Source organism: Pelodiscus sinensis, chromosome 1 (assembly GCF_049634645.1).
Source record: "Pelodiscus sinensis isolate JC-2024 chromosome 1, ASM4963464v1, whole genome shotgun sequence".
NCBI classification, from domain to species: domain Eukaryota; kingdom Metazoa; phylum Chordata; order Testudines; family Trionychidae; genus Pelodiscus; species Pelodiscus sinensis.
Window position 1 is genome coordinate 312172483 of NC_134711.1, and position 22007 is coordinate 312194489.

The window sequence follows — 22007 nt, forward strand, 5'->3', positions numbered from 1 at the left end:
GTGGAATCATCAGGGTGATGTGTCAGGGTCCGCACTGACTGGACAGAGCTGTGAGTAGGGTGTTTGAAGTGGGGTATGGAGAAAGTTTAGGTATAGGAATAGAGCCCTTACATTGTTGGACTAGTGAGCCTGAAGGGCAAAGGACATTGCTAAATCCATTTGACCTGGGACAGTTACTCATGGAGGGTTAGGAACTATGTTTGTGGTATTTTTCCGAGCTAATGCCATGTAACTTCTCTTCATCTTTCATTAAAAGTTTCTTTTCTATACTCAGACTCTGTGCTTGCGAGTGGGGAAGCATTGCCCCTCAGAAGCGCCCAGGGCTGTGTGAATTTCCCAGGCTACTGGGTGGGAGCTTGAGCCGGTTCTGTGTGAGATGGATGAAAAGGGACCCCTAGATATTGAACCCAGCCCTGGCTGCTGCTGGCACTACCTGGCAGAAGGTTTGCAAATGTTAATTTCTAAACATCACTCAGAAGCTCTGTTCACAGACAGGAAAATGAGGATAGAAAGATCCCAGGGTTTTTTCCAGGGATATTGACAGAAACAGCATCACAGCATGAAGGAGTTCCTAACTCCAACCTATATTAAGATAATTATTAGAATATGCCTTTCTTTCATGTACTGAAGTTAGTCTTATATGGAGATATATATTGTCGTCCATAAAGACCAGACAGCATACGTTAGTTTGTTAGCAAACAATACAGAAACATTCTGTTATGGCTACTTTGGCCTGATAGGTTAGCCAAAATTCACAGCCTTGTAGGACTGTTTCTATTAGGAAGAGAAAATGGTAATATGATTCAGACAATGGCCCACATTGTCTGTGGATGCTTTTACTACATAAAAAGACTTGATTACTTCTTTGGTTAAGGCTGGAAGAAAGGGCTTGGTACATTCAGACTTTTATGAAATCTGTAGAATCTTTGGATGCAAGATTCACTAGTCAGCATAGCCTATATAATGGACATCCTGAGACAAACAATTGGTGCATAAACACTGTCACATAGATGCAATAATAGATACAGAAACAAACATATAAAGGTAAAACTTGATTAACTTGCAATCTTTGTTACATTATCTACCGAGAGTTGTTGAGCAGGTTAATAGGAGTGTGACCCTCGCTTTACTCCAAGAAGCTGTCAGAGCTAGGCTAGAATTTAAAAAATGATCAAAGATATTTTCAAATTGAAAGAAATTTCTCTAAGGCTGAAGCTTTGTCTGCCAATTCAATGCATAGAGTGAAGTTTTACAGCTGAATTTAAACCTCTAAAAAGAAGAGAAACGTTGACATATCCTGCACTGCGCTGTATGAACTACAGGAATACATTGTCACTTCTGAATTTATTTTCTTGTCACAGTCAAGAAGCCGCAGGGTTTTTTTTCCATTCCTAATTATATAGCGCAGTGTGTTGCTATTTTCATCTTACAAATAATACACAGAAAAATAGTCACAAATGTTGTACGGAGCTGGTGAATGTGATTGAAATATTGAGGGGGGGAACACCTACTTCGGATAGAAATTGCTTTTTCTATGTTTTGTGATTACGTTATTACCAGTGAATGGTTTACATAGTGAATATTCCTAGTATTATAAAGAATCTTTAATAAATTGACACTTTTTTACACTTGGTCAAATATACTATTAAAAAATTAATAAGCAAATGCAATAATAGCAATAAGCAACAAACTGGTAACTTCCTATGAAAGCTGTATAACCATGCTATATCAGTCGCTGATTCAGCAGCCTTAAGAACAGATTAGAAAGACACTTGTCAGGGATGATCTGAATGGTGTTTGTTCCTGCAATGAATGTTGGGAAGTAGACTTAATAATCCCTCAAGGTTCCTTCCAGTTCTATAATTCGATTCCACCATAATAGATTATTCAATCAAAGAAGTGTTTAAACTGTATACGGATAAATTCACATTATCCAAGCTGCATCAAATTGTGAATTATTCAAATTCAGAAATTTTTCCTGAAGTCAGAATTCCAGTATCTCCCTTGAGAGAGCTGGATAATTGGGGTTTGCCTATATTCTGGAAGGAAAGCATAGCTTTAATTCCACACATAGGGAGCCTATTTTCGTGTTTGCCCATAAATCCCATTAATGTTAAGAATGGTTCCTTCAAGGGGACCAGCAGTCTGAAGTCTTGGCTGCTTCTCATTACAAGTGGAAGATAATTCTGTCCTCTACCTGAATACTAGGCTTCTCTCATACATTCATGCCAACGTCTTATGAAGCCCCATTCAGCTGCTGCCCTTTTAGTGACAAAGAGCTCCTTTGCAGCTCTTGCTACTATGGTGATGTGGGGAACTAGAACAGCACAGCAGTGCAAAGTGAGCCCAGTTCATTGTGTAGCAATTCTCCCCATTTGCACAAAAGTTCTTTGGTCTGACTCAAGATCGCGAGGGGAAGCTCATTAGACGGTGGCCAGTCCCATGATGGATTAGAAGGACTACATTATAGGCTAAAAGCAAAGCAATCAGCTGTAGGAAGACTAGGTTGACCCCCTTTCCTTCTTGCTAAACCAGTACTGGGGCACTATCTGCAATTCCGCATTTGAAGTGTTTCAAGGTGGAGTAGTGATCAGGACTTCTCTTCGCTCCTTTACATTCCCTGACAAGCTTCATGCAAATTCAGCTCAGTTGGGGAAGAAATGTTTTGCCAAGTGGCACCCCCAGCTTCTAGAAAATTCTGACAAGGTTGAGTGCTCTTCAGAGAAGAACGATTATTACTGATTTGTAGTACTGCAATTGCACCTCGTGGTCTCCACTGAGTTTGAGCCCCCTGGGCTGGGCACAGTACAAATTAAAAAAAATCTAAGAAATAACACAAAAGGTGAGGGTAGGGGAATTTTTTCATCTTACATTTTACAATTTTGGGAATTGAGGATTACAAATTATAACTTGTATGGTTCAGTTGTCTTGGAAAAACAAACTGTTCTGTTTTTTTGTTGTTGGAAAGCTTGGATTGGATTTGCTACTTAATATATTTCCTTCTCTTTAGGTCTGGCTGATATCTGGGTTTCTGATATTTCATCATGTGTTCTAGCAATCTCTATTCATTTATTTAAATCAATCTCACTATCCTTATTTATCATCTGATTGCAGATTTTTGGTGAATTTGTCATACAAGTTTGTCATCTACTGAATCATTTTGTCCATATTAGCAAATGCAAAATTTTTAACAAGCAAATGTAACCCATAAAATCTTCTATGGGGAGACTTTACATTCATTATAAAAGTATAACCATTGGGCAGTGGTTTTTTGGGTGATATTCACCGAACATATTGTGATATGCTGTTGGAATTTTTTCACTTCAGCAGACACATCTACCCAAATATTGTAAATGAATTCCAAAACATCTCAGCTTGGGATTGATTCTGATTTACATTAAAACTCCTTTAAATTACTCTCACAATGAAAGATGGCTATAACATGGATACAGATACTTTTTTTTTTTTTTTTTTTTTTTTGCCCTTAGGGCCACTTCATACTTTCAGGTACTATAAAAGGGCCTTAGTGTAAATGAAGATCAGTTCTATTTGATGGAGCATGTATCTCACAAATGTAAATTCTGTTGGTGTTTCAGATAATATGTTTACTGGGGCCATGTGTGTATCTAGGAGGACAACATGTATAAGCATATAGCTATCATCTGTTCTTCTATATACTTCAGCAGGAGTGTGTTTTTTGAGGGCTGTATTAGTGGAGTTGGTGGGTCAGAGATGTATGCTGAGAGGGGATTTAGGTTACATCCCTTCCTCATTTTCCTTGAGAGAAGTAAGTTTTTTTATTATGTTATTTAAAAAACAAATAAATATTTGCATACTGAAACCAAGAACCCCCAGAATAAAAAAGTGTATAAGTACCAGAGCAGAATTTTGAAAGAATCTAATATACCTCACCCTCATTATTGCTGCATGCACCCTTCACAAAAAATTGAGGAAAGTATTGTAACTTTTTGAGTTTCTTAAGAAAATTAATAATTAAAAATAATCAAGAATTAAGAATAATTAAGTCATTCAGTTGTTCATATGTCTTGTTAATCTCAATATTTTGCCAGAAGCACTTGCAAAAATGCAGTAGGTTTTTAATGTGAAAAAGTAAAATGAGTCCCCAATCTTTAGCATGTTACTTTTAAATTGTGCTCTGGAGAGCATGAGAAGAATGAAACCATCAAGGTCATTATCCATTTAGACTGAGAAATCTCATTGCAAATAGTAAAGGAAATGATTATTAAGAAATGTGTTGAAGGCTGCACTTTTAGTGGTAAGAAGTATATGTTGTTTCGTATAGTAGTTAGCGATTTACACAATATTTCCCCTTTAGATAACAGCAATATTGTATTGATTTTTAAGCTTTTACTAGAGAAGAAAGACCGTAATAAGGCTTTCCACTAAACCCTGACTGCACTGCGGTGAGAAGCATACAAATTTTACATGTTTGAAGCAGATCTGACCAACACCCAGACTGCAGTGCTGCATTGTGTTGATGCTAGTATCTGTAGTCTGTTGTGACTGTTTAAGAGCACCTTAGTCTGTAGAGCCCAGCAGAGGTTCATTTGAGCTGTGATATAACACTCCCCCTTACATTGTTGGTTGCTCTGGGATGCGCTAATCCTGGTCTCATGGGCTACGTCTTTTGGTTCATCAGAGTAGTCTGTAAATCAAAGAGGAGAGCCACACTAGGTGCCCATCCCTTAACTCATCCCAAATTAACTTAGGAACGATCATTCAAAGTCACCATTGTGGCCAGAGTGTTGTCAGTGTCAGGTAGGGAAGTAAGATGGGGCATCTACCCCACACTGGCTGAAAAGGCTTAAAAGCAGTCCTAAGGTGGCAGCATGGTAGGCAGCCAATCAGAGAAGGGCTGAGGGGAGCAGCCCATCAGGGCATAGCAGTTCCCTATATAAAGAGGCTATAAACAGGGCAGAGGAGTCAGTTCTGTTTTGGTAGCCCATAGAGGAAGGGCTGAGGTAGGGATGTGATTGATTAGGGTAACTGATTAAACATTATGGTTAACCAGTTAACTGATTAGATGGGGGGGGGGAGAGGAAGTGGGAGACTGCTGGATTATCCCTGTCTGTAGTGCGCTGGAGCCAGGCCTGTCACAAGGCAGCTGGGCTAGAGCATCTCCTGTCGGCGGTGGGCTGGCGCATCTGCCTGCACACCATGGGAAGGGAGCTGCTCCAGTGCCCATGGGTTAACCATAACCAGTAAGTATTACCCAGTAGGAGTAATGTTTACTGGTTATCCATTGACATCCCTAGGCTGAGGGAACTACCAGTGTAATTATCACTGGGTAGATTTGAACCTGGGTCCCCTGAAGCTTAGTGTAGGAGCCTCTACAGCTTGAGCTAAAAGCCACTTTTCTCTCAGCCTAGGCTGTAGACCTCCCTTGTTCTTAACTGTTGCTGTTGTTGTTGGAATGCAAAGGAACTCCAGACTGAGGGCTGCCAGACGAAGGCCCTGACACACAAGGGCAGAGCAGGTGCTGGTGTTGTGGGGAAGTGGCCTAGGAAAGGAGACAGCTCAGTTGGAGAAGGGGCAGTACTTGGCTGCCAGCTATAGCATCCCTGGACTGAGACCAGGAGTAGGGGGTGCGCCTGGGGCTCTCTTTCCCCCACTTGCCACTGAAGAGAGTGGCTAGCACAAGGACTGCAGTTTGCCCTGAGTCCAGTGGCTAGATGAGGCAAGTGATTGGAGAGCAGAATGGCGCTCTCTTAGAAGAGGGAGAACAGAGTGGGGCATGGCCAGAGAACTGTATCCTGAAGGGGACACTGTGATACTTGAGGTGTCACGAGTCCTGCAGTGGAGGTGATGGTGGGCGAGATAGCACCCAGAAAGGGTGCATGAACTGGCTGGACTGAACTAATTCCCAAGACAATCAGCAGGAGAATGGTGAGCACAACCTACTGCAGGAAGCTAGAAGACTGAGTTACATCACCATTCTGGCCCTTTAAAATGACATGCGACATGTCTCTCCAGTGACATGCCTCACAGAATTGTTCATGCATGCCAGCTTCTAAAGAACTGTCAGTCATGATCAACTGCTTCAGGGATGTATGTACTGTTTCTTTAAATCTGTAGGAACTGTGTTTGGAAAGATGAGAGGCAGAAGTTCTAGAGTAAGGCAGAGAAAGATAAACTTTTAGGATCATACATTTCTTACAGTAATAAAATTTCTTCTGTGGTTTGAACATCACTCTTGCTTGTATCACTTTAGCACTCTCACGTGGAACTTTCTCCTTAGATGCTGAATCTTTCCCCACGTTCCTTACTTAAATTGCAGTTGGTCTTCACACCATTACAAAAACTCATTTTGCTTCATTTTCTGGCTCAAGTCATTCACTAAATACCTTTTCAGGTAATGTACTTTGACTAAAATATATATATGAACCAGAGCCAAATTTATGTATGCCATAAATTCAATACAACACTTAGCAACATGCTGAAATCATTGATGTCAATACATGAAAGTATGGAGCACCTGTTTAACTGTTTGCTGAATAGGAATGGGATTACTCCTGTGTATAAAGGCTTTGTTCTTAAGCACATACTTAAATATTTCATTGAATTGAGGTCTGGGAAGAAAAGATGGGGCATTCTTTTTTCAAGGAAACTTTGGTGCCAAAAAGTTGTCTTCTATTCACGAAATTTAACAGCGGGGCGTCTTATCTTTTGAATTATGAGAAGAACATATTTTCAAAAGCCATCTGCTATTGTTCTGCATGAAGCCATAGTGCCTGCAGTCTCTGAAATATTTCTAATTGTTCATCGTTTTTACTGAAGAAAAAAAATCTTCTCTTTATCAGTAAAAGAACAATTTTGGCAGAAGCTTCTTGACTCTGTACCATGTGCTGTGATGAGATTAGATTGTTAGATCTTAGTAATTAAAGTTAAGAATATTTTGAAAGTTCATATTGTCTAGAATTCATTATTGTAAAAGAGTATTAGGGATAGCTTAGAGAAAAAATTCCCTTGTGCTTTCTTTCTAGGTCAGTACGTCTGACAATTAATAACTTTATGAAGTGGTGTTTGTTGAAGAAATACAAAAGAGATTATTATTTTCCTCTACTTATAAGTATGATTGTAACAATTTAAAAATGCTGAGTTTATAAAGCAAGAACCTTAGGGCTCGTCTACATTGGCCCCTTTTCCGAAAGGGGCATGCTAATTTGACAGGTCGTAATAGGGAAATCCGTGGGGGATTTAAATATCCCCCGCGACATTTAAATAAAAATGTCCGCCGCTTTTTTCCGGCTTTTAGAAAAGCTGGAAAAGAGCGTCTACACTGGCCCCGATCCTCCGGAAAAAAGTCCTTTTCCGGAGATCTCTTATTCCTACTTCAAAGTTCAAAGTAGGAATAAGAGATCTCCGGAAAAGGGCTTTTTTTCGGAGGATTGGGGCCAGTGTAGACGCTCTTTTCCGGCTTTTCTAAAAGCCGGAAAAAAGCGGCGGACATTTTTATTTAAATGCCGCGGGGGATATTTAAATCCCCCGCGGATTTCCCTATTACGACCTGTCAAATTAGCATGCCCCTTTCGGAAAAGGGGCCAATGTAGACGTAGCCATAGTGTTCAGAAATTTGTCTTGATGGCTCATTGTGATAACAAGGAATGACTTTTAGAACAATTCCTTCCAAACTTGAATTTTTGTGGTGGAATTAGCATTGGTCTTGATTTTGTTCAGCTGGATATATATGTTTCTATCTTGGATTAGGCTGTATATTCCTTGTTGGCTCAGTTTGTATGTTCTGTCTGGCACTTTGACCTTCACATCTATAAAATGCACAGGCACACAAAAGCATGTACTGTAAGAAGGTTTTAGCTTTGTGCAATCCAGGTTTCCTATGTGGTCATGAATAACAAGAACATTTCAGTAAGGCTGAGAGAATAGTTTGGAGATCAGTTCACAGAGACTAGATTAATTGTGACTCTGAATAAACAGAGCTTAAAAATCAACATCCTGTATTCTATCAACATCCTGTTGCAAATTGAAACTAACCAAATTTTTGCTAAGCTGTTGCTTATTATTATTTAAAATTTATATAACTGTAGAATTTAAAGGCCACAAGCAGGTTGGGCTCCTTGAGCTAGTCGCTGCACAATCATAGAAGATGAAAAGTATTTGTCATCCTAGCAAATTCCCATCCTATTTGTGTGCTCATGCGCACACAGCTATCCAAAGCATTGACCCTGAAAACCTTGTGTAAAAATTTGATTTAAAAGGACATTAAAAGAACACCCTTTTCTATGTTCCATGTTAGTGTTTCGATTTCAACTCTTTTGTCTACCCTATACCCTGCTCATTTCACTTGTGATTTAATTGTTTCTTTTTTATCATCCACTCTCCATAAATTGCCAGAGTTTGAAAACACATTCACTGTTATTAATTTTGTTTATTTTAATTAACAGATCCATTGTTTTAAAACATTGCTTTACAACATTGCTTTATAAACTTTGCTTTACAACTTAGAGATAAACTATGTAATTACACAAATACACAGTTAAAAATTGATGTATGGCGTCTTTAAACTGTATTAGAGACCTGCTACAAATCACTTCCTTTAGTTTTATGATACTGTTCACATACTGTGGTTGATGATTTTTTTTACTCTTAGTCTTCATTTTCTGTCTTGTTGGTAGTATTTTTACTATCTGATGTTTAGGACGCAACATCTGTTTTTTTTTTTCTTACATATTCAGTCTTAACCTGTTGTCTTATCAAACTCAACTGGTGCAACCATCATCAAAAGTTTTCTTTTGAAACTCTTTTCTTCAAAAACTTGACAACACAGTGTGTCTTTGGTTTTTAACCATCTTGTAGCACACAAAATTTCTACTTGTTCCAAATTAGTCTAAATAATTCCTGAAAATTCATTGATGCTTTGCCTATGGCTTTATATTCCCTCTCAGCACACTGGAACTCTGTGGTGGGGTATCCTGCTGCACAGATGTGTTGCTTTAAAGCAATGTGTCTTAAACTTTTTAAAGCTTGAGGAACACCAAACAATTAAGGAAGCTTGCCCCTTTTAAGGACGGCCATTTGAACTCTGTTCTCTCTACATATGGGGACCACATTTTCTGAACCAAAGTTAGGAACACATTACCTACACCCCCAGACTTCTTGTTTACTATGCCCCTGACTCTCAGGGTCAAGATGAGCACATGACCAGAAATAAAAGTAACCCTCTCTAAGAACTTTTCCCACCATCCTCCTACCCATAGGGGATGAGTTTGGCCCCCACCGAATCTTCTCTCCTCTGGTGCTGGTCTCTCCCCTGCAGGTGTCTGCCCATCTACTTCACCCCCAGAATCCTGTGGCACCTGCACCTTCCCTTACCCCTGCACCCTCCTGGAGCTTCCTCCTTCCCTCACTGCCCCTGCCTGCTTGTCTTGTTTCTCCCTGATGCCCATCCCCTCACCACCCTCTTCCCCAATTCCTCTCATGCGCCTCTGTGCCCTCTCACATGACTTGCTCCATCCCTACCTTCCTCATGCCCACCTCTCCTTTCAACCCTTCTCCCAGAATCTCCCCCTCCCCTTGCTTCCTCTTGCCCCAGGTGCCCTTCCCCTCTCCTCTCCCAGCATCACCCTGTCCCCCCCACTGTCCCACCCCCACTGACACCTCTCCTCCCTCCTTCTGCCCTTTTCCTCATTGTCTCCAGTTGGCCCCCTGGCATTTGTCTCTCCTCCACCCTATCCCTTGTTACCTTCCCCTTTCTTCTCCTGCCCTGCCCCCTCCCCTCAGCACAATCCCCTTCCTCTCCCACCCTCCTTCCCCTAATTCTCTCCAAGCCCCTCCCCTACTTTTTGCTTTCCAGTTTATGGGGCTGGAGTCTGTGGTCAGGCCCCAGAAGTCCCCACAGCTGCTTCCAAGGAAGGACTGCTTGCCGGGCCTGGAGCTGGGCCACCCGTGGTACTAATTTTAGTGCTGTATTCCAGTCCCCACACCAGTTTTGGCTCCCATTAGGAGGAGCTCGGGGGATGGGGGAAGAAAGCTCCCACCCTCCCAGAACTGGCTTGTGGAGCATGTCAGAACGAGCGGGTCTGTGCACTGCTGCTCCCCCAGTGGGGTGGGAAGGGGCTGAGGGAGAAAGTGCCATGCACAGAGCGCACCGGTAGAGCCCGAACGTACGCGGCTCTGCAGCGCTCCAGCCAAGCTTTGCATGGTCTCTTCCAGGACTCTGGTGACAGCTCCCAGAAACAGCTCACCGGTTCCAACCAGCACGCCTCCCCCTCTGGCAGCGATGGTGGTTGTCTGTGGATGGAGGAGGCTGGGCTGGTGGCACACGGCGGAGGCAGTCCCACAGCAGGAGGGAAGGGGCCACGCGGTGGGGGGAGTGATGTGCCAGACAGCGGTGCGTGCTGAATGGGAGCTCAGACCTCTGGACACTGTGTGTCACTGGCAGTGGCCTTGGCTGCCCACGCAAAGCACCCAGGGAGCCGCTTACATGCTGAGCTTAGGTGGGGAGTTGCTGCCACGCAGTGCTAGCACTGGGTGTCTTTAAATCCGGGACTGTCCCGGAAAAAAAGGGATGCATGGTCACCATATCTCTGCGGCACACCTTTGACTGCCTCGTGACACACCGGTGTGCCACGGAACACAGTTTAAAAAACACTGCTTTAAAGGAATACTGTGAGTTCAGAGTGAAGCTTCATATATAAAAATATGTAATATACTGGCATATTATTTGCTTTCTTTGTTTTCTTTGAGTACTGTCATTTCAGTTGGTTTTGTTTCTTATATGTAATTTGTTTATCTTCAGCACCTAAAATGGGGCTAGGCAACTCACAGTCGCTGTATTTTGCACAAGGTGCATGCACAAAAGCACCTATAAACTAACCTATACTGAATTAATTTACATATCTTTAGGTTCCCTTGCATTAAACATTAGCTCCTGGACTCCACAAGGGTGTTATTTCAAAATTACTCCCCTTAGGTCAAATTTATCGATGGAGAATGCATACTACCAAGCCTGTTATTTCAAAATAACAGGTCACTTATTTTGAAATCTATACTCCTTTCTTCAGGGAATAATGCTAATTTTGAAATAGATATTTTGAACAGTTAGTGTGAACGCTCCGGTGCCGCTGTTTTGAAATAACTACTCCCTAGAGTAATTAAAACTAATTACACCCCAGTGCTTCCTGGGGCTCTAAGTCGAAGTAGTGCATCCACATTAAGTGAGCCTGTTTTGGACTAATTTCAAGGCTTCTCTGTGGTGGGGACTTGCTGTTTTGATTTTGTAAAATCAGGAATTACGTCAAATTTAGTTATTTTTAAATGATTTCCCAGTGTAGACGTGTGCTAGGATTATGTATTACTGTGAGAATGGATGCTTAAAGGACTGTACTGAACAATGTGAGAGACAAGCATCAACTTTTGGAACAGTAAGTGTGAAGTAGATTTCCTGGAATATATTTAGAGGGAGGTGAGCACATATACCCCACCCCAGGTTATGCAGAAACCCTATCTTTTGATGATAAGCCCTAGGAAATATGCCTTTGTCTGCTAAATGCCTATGTGGTCATTCATCACTGCTTCCTTTAATAACTATGCAAAGGGAAAGAAAAGGGCATATACTTGCATGCTAATGCTGTCTGGCTTGCTAGGGATATCACAGTATAAATAGTGAACTATTATTTAATACTGCATACAGATGTGGTCACCTCATCTCAAAAAAGAGATATTGGCATTGGAAAAGTTTCAGAAAAGGGCAACAAAAATTATTAGGGGCTTGGAACGGGTCCCACATGAAGAGAGACTAAAAAGAATTTTATCTTAGAAAAGAGAAGACTAATGGGGGGATACGATAGAGGTCTATAAAATCATGACTGGTGAGGAAAAAGTGAATAAGGAAAAGTTATTTACTTATACCCACAATATAAGAAGCAGGGCTCACCAAATGAAATTAATAGACAGCAATTTAAAACAAACAAATGGAAGTTTTTCTTTACTCATTGCACTGTCAACCTCTGGAACTCCTTTGCCAGAGGATGTAGTGAAGGCTAGTACCTTAATAGGGTTCAAAAAAGAGGTAGATAGATTCATGGAGGTTAGGTCCATCACTGGCTATTAGCTAGGAATGGTGTCACTAGCCTCTGAAAAAACTCAGTTAGAAGTCTCCATCCAAGAGAGGTGATGTTTGAGGGTCTGGGAGCCTAGAATGGATGCCCTTGAGAGAGCAGAGTTGAGTACAAATGTAGTTGCCCTGAATTGAGACCTGGGATGACAGAGGAAGGGTGGGTCTCAGATATTAAGTTTAATGTTTATTTTTTGTTAATGATCCATTGTTGCAAAGATTTAGCTTGGTCAGGGGATGAGTAACAAGCTCTTTAGGGTGAGCAGCAAGCAATCTATGGGGCTCTGGCCCTCTGGCTAGGACAGACCACATAGCAAATGCAGGCCATCCAGAGTAAGGTGCGTAGGCTGCCACTGTAGGGTTGGGGCTGGCAGCAGGAAGTAATGGAGCCTGAGCCTACCTACCTCCAAATGGGTCCCAGAAACCTGAGAGTTCCACCAGTGGGGATCCCACTGAAACATGGTGACCTAGACTCTGGCACCACAAACAGAGTGGTGTCCCTCAGGTGCTTCCTACTACCCCTTTCACATTTACCTCACTCTCCTGGGGTTCCTCCATCTCCCCAAGTTACATAGCAAGCCACAGTCTCAGTGACTCCTCCAGGTATCGATCAGTCCCACCAGCTCCTCCAGATTCACAGCACTATAAAGCTCAGTCGTGGGTGCTGGGCTTGGCAGTGGGCCTTCTGGCCTGGCTTGTCTGGTTCTGCCCTCCAAGTGTGGACAGTGGTTTTTCTCCATCCGTTTTGGAGGGGAATCATGCCACCTGACTACAACGTTTACTTTTTTTTAATTTCAGTGATATTGTTGGGCCTTGCAAATGGGAAAAGTTTAAGGGAGGTATTTGAATGAAGCAAAAATGATTGCCATGTGTTTATGTAAAAGAACTGATTTCCTTAAACAAAGTTTATTAAAATAAGGCTTCCTTGTTAAAATAGAGCTGGGAAGTGGCCAATCTTCAGCAAAGTGAGCCAGAGAAGAAATATATTCTTCTTTTTGGGGGGAGGGGGGGTCACATTAGCACCTAGGAATACTAGTCATGGACAAGGTCCTCCATTGCACTAGGTACTGTATGAAAACAGAAAAGAAGACAGTCGTTTCCCCGAAGAACTTATGCTTGGAAGCAGGAGTTCATACATGTAAATAATCAGGTGCAATCATGTCATTTCAGTGGGCTAGGTGTGCTGTGTTCCTATTGATAATCAGTAAAATTGCACACTGAACCTGTGTCCTGAAAAACATCCCAATTCACCTGTGTTCATTTTACGATAGCTCTGATGAAGCACATTCTGCTCCATTTCAAAATAACAAATGCGACACTCTCTCAATCTGTTTTTTTCTTTCTTTACAGGGTCAACGATTGTATCTTGCGGGTGAATGAGGTTGATGTGTCAGAGGTCTCGCATAGCAAAGCAGTGGAGGCACTAAAAGAGGCTGGTTCTATTGTGCGACTGTATGTTCGTCGAAGGAGACCTATTCTGGAGACAGTTGTAGAAATCAAATTGTTCAAAGGCCCTAAAGGTAAATGGGTAAAAGAGAAGCCACATTTTGACATTTCATTATTGCTGCATGACTAAACTCTTCAGCATAGTGTAACTGGCACCCCAGCCTGATGTTTTGGACTTTGGCTGTGCTGAAGTATGTCAAACACTGAGATGAAATGCTTTTGGACTACCACTGTCGAAGGTCAGTTGCTTGTTTTCCCTACAGCTCTTGATGAGAGCACTGGAATCTAATGTTCAGTCTATAGGCAGTCTGGGCAGCTGGTCTGTTTTAAATGGTAATGATTGTAGAGATAGCTCAGTGCTTGCAAAGGAAGGACAACAAAAGTGCCAGTGAGCTGTGTCAGCCTATGAGGTGTCAGACAACCCTTCTTCTTCCAAACCTTTTCCTTCAGCATCTGCCTTTCATTTGGGATGCAGTTGGATATGGTCTTATCCAGTTTCCCTTCTTTCAAAAGACTATATGACCATCCCCAAACTACTTCTTCCAGATTTTCCCCTAGGTTTCTCTCTCCCATAGCTTCTATTGAAAGAATAAGAGAGAACAGACTGTACTAGCAAGATAGCTAATGCATTTGTCCTTGAATAGGCTATTTTTCTCCTTATCAAGTTGCCATGGAAATGTAGCATAAAACCTTCCCTGCACACAGGCTTAAATCCACTTCACTAGCTAAACCCCCTGCTTCCTGAAGGAGTTCTCTGGATATTTCCTAGAAGCATTTCTCCTCATATGTATTACTTTTAGTAGTATTCTTTCTTCCTTTCCTCTTACTAAAGATATTTGCATGAAAAAACAAGACCTTTATTTCTTAAGAGCCTGTTTGATCCTAATGTTTATTCCAAACTAACATCTCCTTTTTTTTTTTAAATTGATTTATTTTCCATAGCTAACAATAGCAGACACAACAGTTACTTTCAGTTGGGAGAATAGGCAACAGATGCTCTAAGAGGAACTCTTAGGGTGTGTCTAGATTACATCCCTCTGTCGCCAGAGGGATGTAAATTAGACATACCGACATTACAAGTGAAGTGGGGATTTAAATCCCCCGCTCTTCATTTGAATAAAAATGGCGGCCTTGTTTTGCCGAGTCAGCAGTTTGTCGGCAAAAAGTGGCTGTCAAGACGGGGATCAGGCGACAAAGAAAGCCTTTGTCACCCGATGCCTTATGCCTCCTGCAAGGAGGTTTACAGGATTGGGCGACAAAGGCTTTCTTTGTCACCCGATTCCAATCTTGACAGCCACTTTTTGCTGACAAACTGCAGACTCGGCAAAACGAGGCTGCCATTTTTATACAAATGAAGCACGGGGGATTTAAATCCCCGCCTCATTTGGAATGTCGGTATGTCTAATTTACATCCCTCTGATGACAGAGGGATGTAATCTAGACATGCCCCCTATCAATAAAGGGCTTAATTCTCCTCTGGGATAGCTCCACTCATTTCAGAGGAGATTTTCCATCATTCCTTATGGCTCAAAGATTGTTTCTTTATATGGATGTCTTTAATAATAATGAATGAGTCAGGTGAAACAAAGTCTAGTATACTCATTCAATAGTTTGTAAATAAAATGATTTTTCACTGGCTTTCATTAAAGTCTCATCTCATCTTTAAAGAGCCCATGTTTCTGGAAGCTGGTATGACACTATTATTGGATATTATTTGTTTACTGAGATATTTTGTAATATTCTCTGAGAATGGCACAAAGTCCTACATATTGTAAGTATCTCTCTATTTTAGGAGTACCACAAATATTTGATACTTTGGCTTCAGTGCAATATGATTCATCACCTATCATTGCCAAACACCAAGGTACATGTAAATGTGCATCCGAGGGAAAGATTTATCCCTAAGAATCCAGAACATTATAATACAAAACCCGTCTATGCTGGGAGACTTTCTGTGTAAATGTTAAATTGGAACAGTGCAAGAGGCAGTGTTTTAAAGATTTTGAAATTAAACAAATATGCAGTGCAACTATTATTTTGAGTAACCTAAGGCTAAAAAACCTAAGAATATCTGTTAAGCTTTTTGTTGATACAGCAAGAAATAATTTAACTTGACTTACTAGTGGCTGTATTGTAAAAATGGAAATGAGATGTTAGCCCTTCATTAATAAAATTCTTGCAAGATTTTCATTTTGGCTGTGTGCTTTAAACAATAGCGAAACAAAATTGTTACAGAACAGTTAATATAAAAAAGCTTTTACAGCAAACGAAGAACTTTTTACCTCTTAGTATTTCAAATATTGATTTGATAATTGTAATTTATTAATATGAATGTTACTGCAGACATATACTGTAGCTATTAAATTTTATTCTTTAATGAAGTATCTGTTAAATTTCCATGTTAGCATTACTAAAAGTAAGTTAACTGAAACCAGGTTGGAAAAATTAAAGTAAATAATCAGATGCCTTTGAATTATAGTTTAAGCTGCAAGTGATGTTCTTATGTGCTTTCTTATGTATTACAGAGGGAGGAGACAGAAGGAAAAGAGGGGGAAATAATATCTATATACATGTTAAAATATATAGAAATTGGTATTAATTTGAATATAGTTGTGATTTTAATTTGATTATTTCAAAGTCTTGTATCAACAATTAAACAGACCTTTTGAGTTAGCAGTGTGCCTCTCTAGTGTACATCATACAGATGACTAAATTGAAAGGCATAGAAATTTCAAGAGCCCATGCAGCACATTATTTGCAAAGCTGGGAGTAGATTCTAAGGCTCTTGGCTTGTAAGCGTCAGTGCTAACTTCTGTCCATGGCACTGCAGTCAGTCCGTTCATACTGAAAATAATGTATGTATTACTTTCTCTAATCATTGCTTTAAACCATAGGAACTATTCAGTATGACCAAAGATATATACAGTCATTATCTTATTTTCAGCAAAGAAAAAACAATATTTTTCAGACAAGGCAGCTGTTCTGATGCCAAAACTACTATAGCAAAGATGTATAAAAATTCTCCTTTTGGGTCTCTTTGTGTCAATATACTGCTGACTTAATTGCTTACTGGACTGAGAATGCTTCAAATAGAATTGAGTCCCGTCCTTCATAACATCACCTACACTGAATAATCAATTCCTGTGCTTGTATGTGCATGTGCAGTAGCTCATTCTTGTCAGTGTTTTAAAGCTATTAATAGGGAAATCTGCAGGAGGCAAATACATTAATTTATTTTCAAGTGAAGAAACAGGAGAAATGTTTTAGAGGTATCTAAAAGTTACACAACAGTTAATCTAACTAGGAATGATTGGCACATAAGTTGGTGATTTTACATCAGCTGTGGGTTACTGTGTCATATATAGAGGACAGAATGGAAACTGGAATATTGCAAATATGTTACGAATGCAAATCACATATAGTAAGAAGCCATGCAATTCTTCAATTTGACTATTTGTAAAAGAGAAGGGTGAACCTAGCTTCAAAATTCTAAGCCCAGTCTAATCTCCTGTACAACGCCAGGCACAGATCCTCCCCAATGTAATTCCTAGAGTAAATCTTTTAGGAAAATATCCAATATTGATTTTGAAATTACCATTGAGGGAGAATTGATCACAACCCTTGCTAAATTGTTCCAATGGTTAATTGCTTATTAATTAGCTTCAACTTTCCAGCCATTGCATCATGTTACAGATTGGACCTCCCTGGTCCAGCACTCTCGGGGCCTGAGCTGTCCCAAACCAGGGATTCTGCTGGACCAAGGGAGGTCAGTCCTCTCCTGCTGGCTGCCCTGCTCTCAGGCTTCTCTCCCTGCCCTGCAGCATGCTCTGCTAAATCTGGTCTGGTTAGGGCTTCCCACCCTGCTGTCTGCATACTCCGCAGAGTCCCCTAGGGTTCCTGTCTGGGACCGCCTGGCTGCTGCTGTCCCCACTGCCACAGGGTGTTCCTTGTCACCCTGCTCAGCTGCTAGGGGTGGCCCTGCTGCCACTGGGAATTCCCTGGAGTTTCCTGGACAGGGCCACCCTCCTCCACCAGCCTCACTTCAGCTTGGGTATTCCCTGGCTGAGGCTCCCCAGTCACCCAAACCCCACTGCTACTGGGAGTTTCCTGGGGTTCACTGGCTGGGAAGTCCACCACCAGCAGCCCCACTGCAGCTGGGGGTTCCTGAACTGGGGTCGAGACTCCTCACCTGCCTGGCCCCAGTGACGTTGTGTTTCCCCCAGCTGGGCTGGGAGCTTCCTGGCTGTCACCTGGCCCCGCTGATGCCAAGGGGGTTTCCGACTGGGACGAGGGCTCCTGGCCACCACTTGGTCCTGTTGGTACCAGGGGTTCCCCAGCCAGGGTAGGAGTTCTCAGCTGCTGCCTGGCCCAGCCTGCGCTCCCTGGGCCCTGCATTCTATCAGGTGCCTCCCACTCCCAAGAGGAAGCTCTTTGGTTTAGCAACATCCTTAGCTCTGCTGAACCATGGGTGTTACTGGACCAGAAAGTCCCGGATTTTGGGAGGTTCAACCTGGATATGTTTATCTGCTAAATTGATGAGTCTGAAATCCAATATTTGTTTCTCATGTAGATATTTACAGATCATGTCAGATCACTCTTGAACCTTCTCTTTCTTAAACTTTACCGAGGTACTTGAGTTGAACACTATAAGTAAGGTATACTTTGAAAACCTTTTATCATGTATTTAACATGATTTAGTTGTCTTGGACGTGTTGGAAAATTTGGACATATGAAGTGATATAAAACTCTGTGTGCATTCAGAAGTTTGCCACAGTCCTTTTTGAAAATATTGGTTAGATAGCCCGGCCATTACAGAATCTTTTTTTATCATGTTTGGAAATTGTCCCTAATACATAAATCAAATACACAAGTTTACTAATGTAGTCTCATTGGAAACAAAGACCATTTATTTATGAAGTTCTGTGCAAGTGCATTTCATAGACTCATAGACTTTAAGGTCAGAAGGGGCCATTATGATCATCTAGTCTGACCCCCTGCACAATGCAGGCCACAGAATCTCACCCACCCCCTCCTAGAATCATCCTCTCACCTGGATCTCAGATATTGAAGCCTTCAAATAGTTTGAAGGCCCCAAGATGCAGAGAATCCTCCAGCTGTGATCTGTACCCCATGCTACAGAGGAAGGCGAAAAACCTCCAGGGCCTCTGCCAATCTACCCTGGAGGAAAATTCCTTCCTTACCCCAAATATGGTGATCAGCTAAACCCTGAGCATGTGAGCATTTCCTATTGGTATGTTTCAGAACTCTCCCTTGATCTCTGGCTCAGCAACCAGTTGCTTCTCAATTTCTCCAGCCTGTTACAAGATCCATACAAGGGCTATTTCTGATTGATAGTCAATGAGATTAGGCTCCTAAAGGACTTCAGTGGTTTTGCACATTCTGTCCTGTTCTATCACTAGTGTCAAAGCTGTATACACCATAGCATTGATATCAAGGAAACAAATGTGCATGAATGTAAGGACTTTGTCTAAGATGGTATTTGGTCACTCTTTACATGTAAAATACCTTTCTATGAGACCTTGCAACAAACTGATTATTTTTATGGTGAATGAATTACACACTTTAGCAGCTTTCTTCTGATGGCAGCAGAGACAAGGTGACCAGGCAGCGCTGGCTGGGGAACCCCCGAAAGAAGCTGGGTTGGCAGAGGCAGGCGGCCCCAGCCGGGAAACCCCAGGGAACTACCAGTTCGCACCTATGAGTAAATTTATAGTGTAGTAGATACTGTAGTATCAAGAGGGTAGCTACCACCACAGACTTCTGAGAGTCCCCAATAACCACAAATCAGACAAGGTGTGAAGGCACTAGAACCAGGTTTTTGTCAAACGACGTATGGTTTCTAGCACCCTGAGTGTCTAGACCAGATGTCAACAGTTTACACTAGTACATACGTACTCCCTGGCAATGAACTCAACTCAGTTAGTGGCCAGAAGTTTCCACTATCCCCTCGGCTGGACAGGACAGCCCCTCTGAGATACACTTTTATACACAGATACAAAGAAGTTACTAATCACTTCTTACGTATCAAGGTGCCACCCCCTGACGTACCTAGCTATCACCCTTTACCTTGTACATGGCGGTTTGATCAAAACATCACTATCCATCATGCTGTCATCCTGACCCTGTGCTGAACCTGGGTCGGCATGTCCCTGTTATCTATGGGAAGTGTACTGGTACCAAGCTGTTTCTTCAGTGAGATGTTCTGTTACCATCCTCCTGGAACGTTTACGTGCATGGCCTGTTCCCAGTACCTCCAAGGTATGTGTGTTTCTACAATATCAGCAGCCCTGTCCTTGCCAAATTTCTCTGAGCAGGACCTGCCTTTTGCTCACAGCTTAGCTTTGCTTTTTGTAAGCAAAGCATTGACTGTTGTTCAGGCCTTAGGCCTCACACCGGGCCTCCATTGTCAGGCCCTCTTATTACTACAGATGCAAGTCATTGTTTCAACCAGGGCACTAAGGGCTTGTTACACTCTATGTAAATACATAATGTGGAACGTTTGGTTCAAGCATACCATTTTCATTTTTTTCCTATAGGACCTTTTAAGCTATGGTGCCCACAATGATCTCGCTCAAGTGATGTGATCACACATAGGCCAAATGGCTACTAACTGCTATTAACCTTCAAGAAGTTCTTGCCAAAGCTTTACTTCCTAATGTGACGTTATCTGATTAAAATATGACCATAAAAACTATTGTTGGTACCACTGTTAAGTAATTGCAACAAATCTTATACCAGGTATAACACATGACCACAAAGGGATAAGCATCCTGAAGGCTAAATGATCCAGAGTCAGCCTCTACAGACATCGTATTAAAGTATGGAAATAGTAACTGGGGCCATTCAATGCTAGTTAAGCTAGAAATTTGAAAAGCAAAACTCTATTGTTAGACATTAGAAGTAATAGTGATTGTGTGTGCTAACCATGTCTGTCACTATAGCTGTTGACTCAGAGATCAAAAGGGAGTATTAACATTTAGATAAATCTTGGGTGAAATAATGTCAATGTGACTCTTTGAAGTCTGTGATAGTCTACCGCCCTAATGAATAAAAAGTCCTATGTTAATTTGTGTAATTAATTACTGGAACATTAGAAAACAGAACATTCAGTCAAAAGCCTATTGTTTATCCAGGGCTGTATGGTCAAGTGGACGCTAGAACATAGTATGAAAGACCGTTGAGTCCTGATCCTGCTTAAGATTTCATGCAGGGGAAGCCTAAGTCATAAGGATTGAGATCACAGTCTTAAAATGGATCACACTGAATGTGAGGTTGGACATTAGGGTATTCCAGGGGTGGGCAAAAGGGCCTCCGAGGGCTGGATTCAGCCTGCCAAGTGGGTTGATTCGGCCCATGGAGGCCCTGCCACTCCCCCACCCCTCTGGCCAATTAGGGTCTGGGGGCAGGGGGAAGCGCACAAAGTTTCCCCCGCCCTGCCAGGAGCGCACAGCAGTTAGAAGTGCCGCATGCTCCTGGCAGGGCTGGAGGAGACTTCATGCACTTGACCATCCTCAAACCCTAATTAGCCTGTGCGTGGGGGGAGTGCACAAAGTTTCCTCTGCCCTGCCCCTGCCCCTGCACTGCAAGGAGCACACAGCGTTTATAAGTGCCTTTTACTCTCTTCTGCCCCCAAGCCCTGATTGGCCTGGGGGCAGAAGGGGGAACAATGAGGGTCTGTGGGTAGGGAAGCAGGGAAGTGTTCTGGACCTGCCCCTTCTGGTGTGGCCTGGGACCACTTCAAAAATGTCTGAAGTGGCTCCCGGCAAAAAATTATTGCCCAACCCTACCTATGCACTAAATTCTACAAGAACTCTGTGCAACTGCAAAGCTCAACATCTCTGCTATGAATCTGAACCTCAGGAATTAAATTCATGTCTGTATGGATACAGATCTATAAACCAACATACCCACTCTCTTCTCTAATACATTTTAGTTTAGTTAATAAAAATTGGCTGTAAGCATGTATTTGGATGAGATCTGGAATATTCTTTAACCTAGGGGGTAACATGTCTGATCCTTTGGGATTGTGATGATGAATAAAGTCTTTAGTGATCCTCATCATATCTGAACCGGGTGTCTGGGTAGAGACCTGGGTGGAGAGCTAAGGTATTTTAAGGGATTTTTTTCAGCTGCAGGGTAACCAGCTATCATAGGGTGTGTCTAGACTACAGGGTTTTTTCGAAAAATTGGCCTATAAAAAAAAAAAAAAAAAACTTCCCCTGCATCTAGACTGCTGCCACAATCTTTCAAAAGTAAATCAGTTTTTTCGACCGTGGAAAACCTCGTTTTGTGAGGAATAACACCTTTTTTCGAAAGTGCTCTTTCGAAAAAAGGTACTATGTAATTCAAACTGTGCTTTTTCGAAAGAGAGCATCCAGATTGCCTATTTGGTCTCTTTCGAAAAAGCGGCTTGTTTTTTTGAAAGTATTGGTTGTAGTCTAGACGC

The 22007-nt window shown here is 41.9% G+C and overlaps 1 protein-coding gene across 27 annotated transcripts in view; it reads left to right on the plus strand.

The window, feature by feature from the left end:
• The window catches only part of DLG2 (discs large MAGUK scaffold protein 2), a 1555116-nt gene that overhangs the window by 1096293 nt on the left and 436816 nt on the right, over nucleotides 1–22007 (plus strand). For 26 of the 27 annotated variants that reach the window (XM_075919432.1, XM_075919430.1, XM_075919421.1 and 23 more), the window contains one exon: nucleotides 13445–13614. In XM_075919432.1, coding sequence (XP_075775547.1) covers nucleotides 13445–13614 — 170 coding nt within the window. The other variant, XM_075919439.1, reaches the window with a different exon arrangement.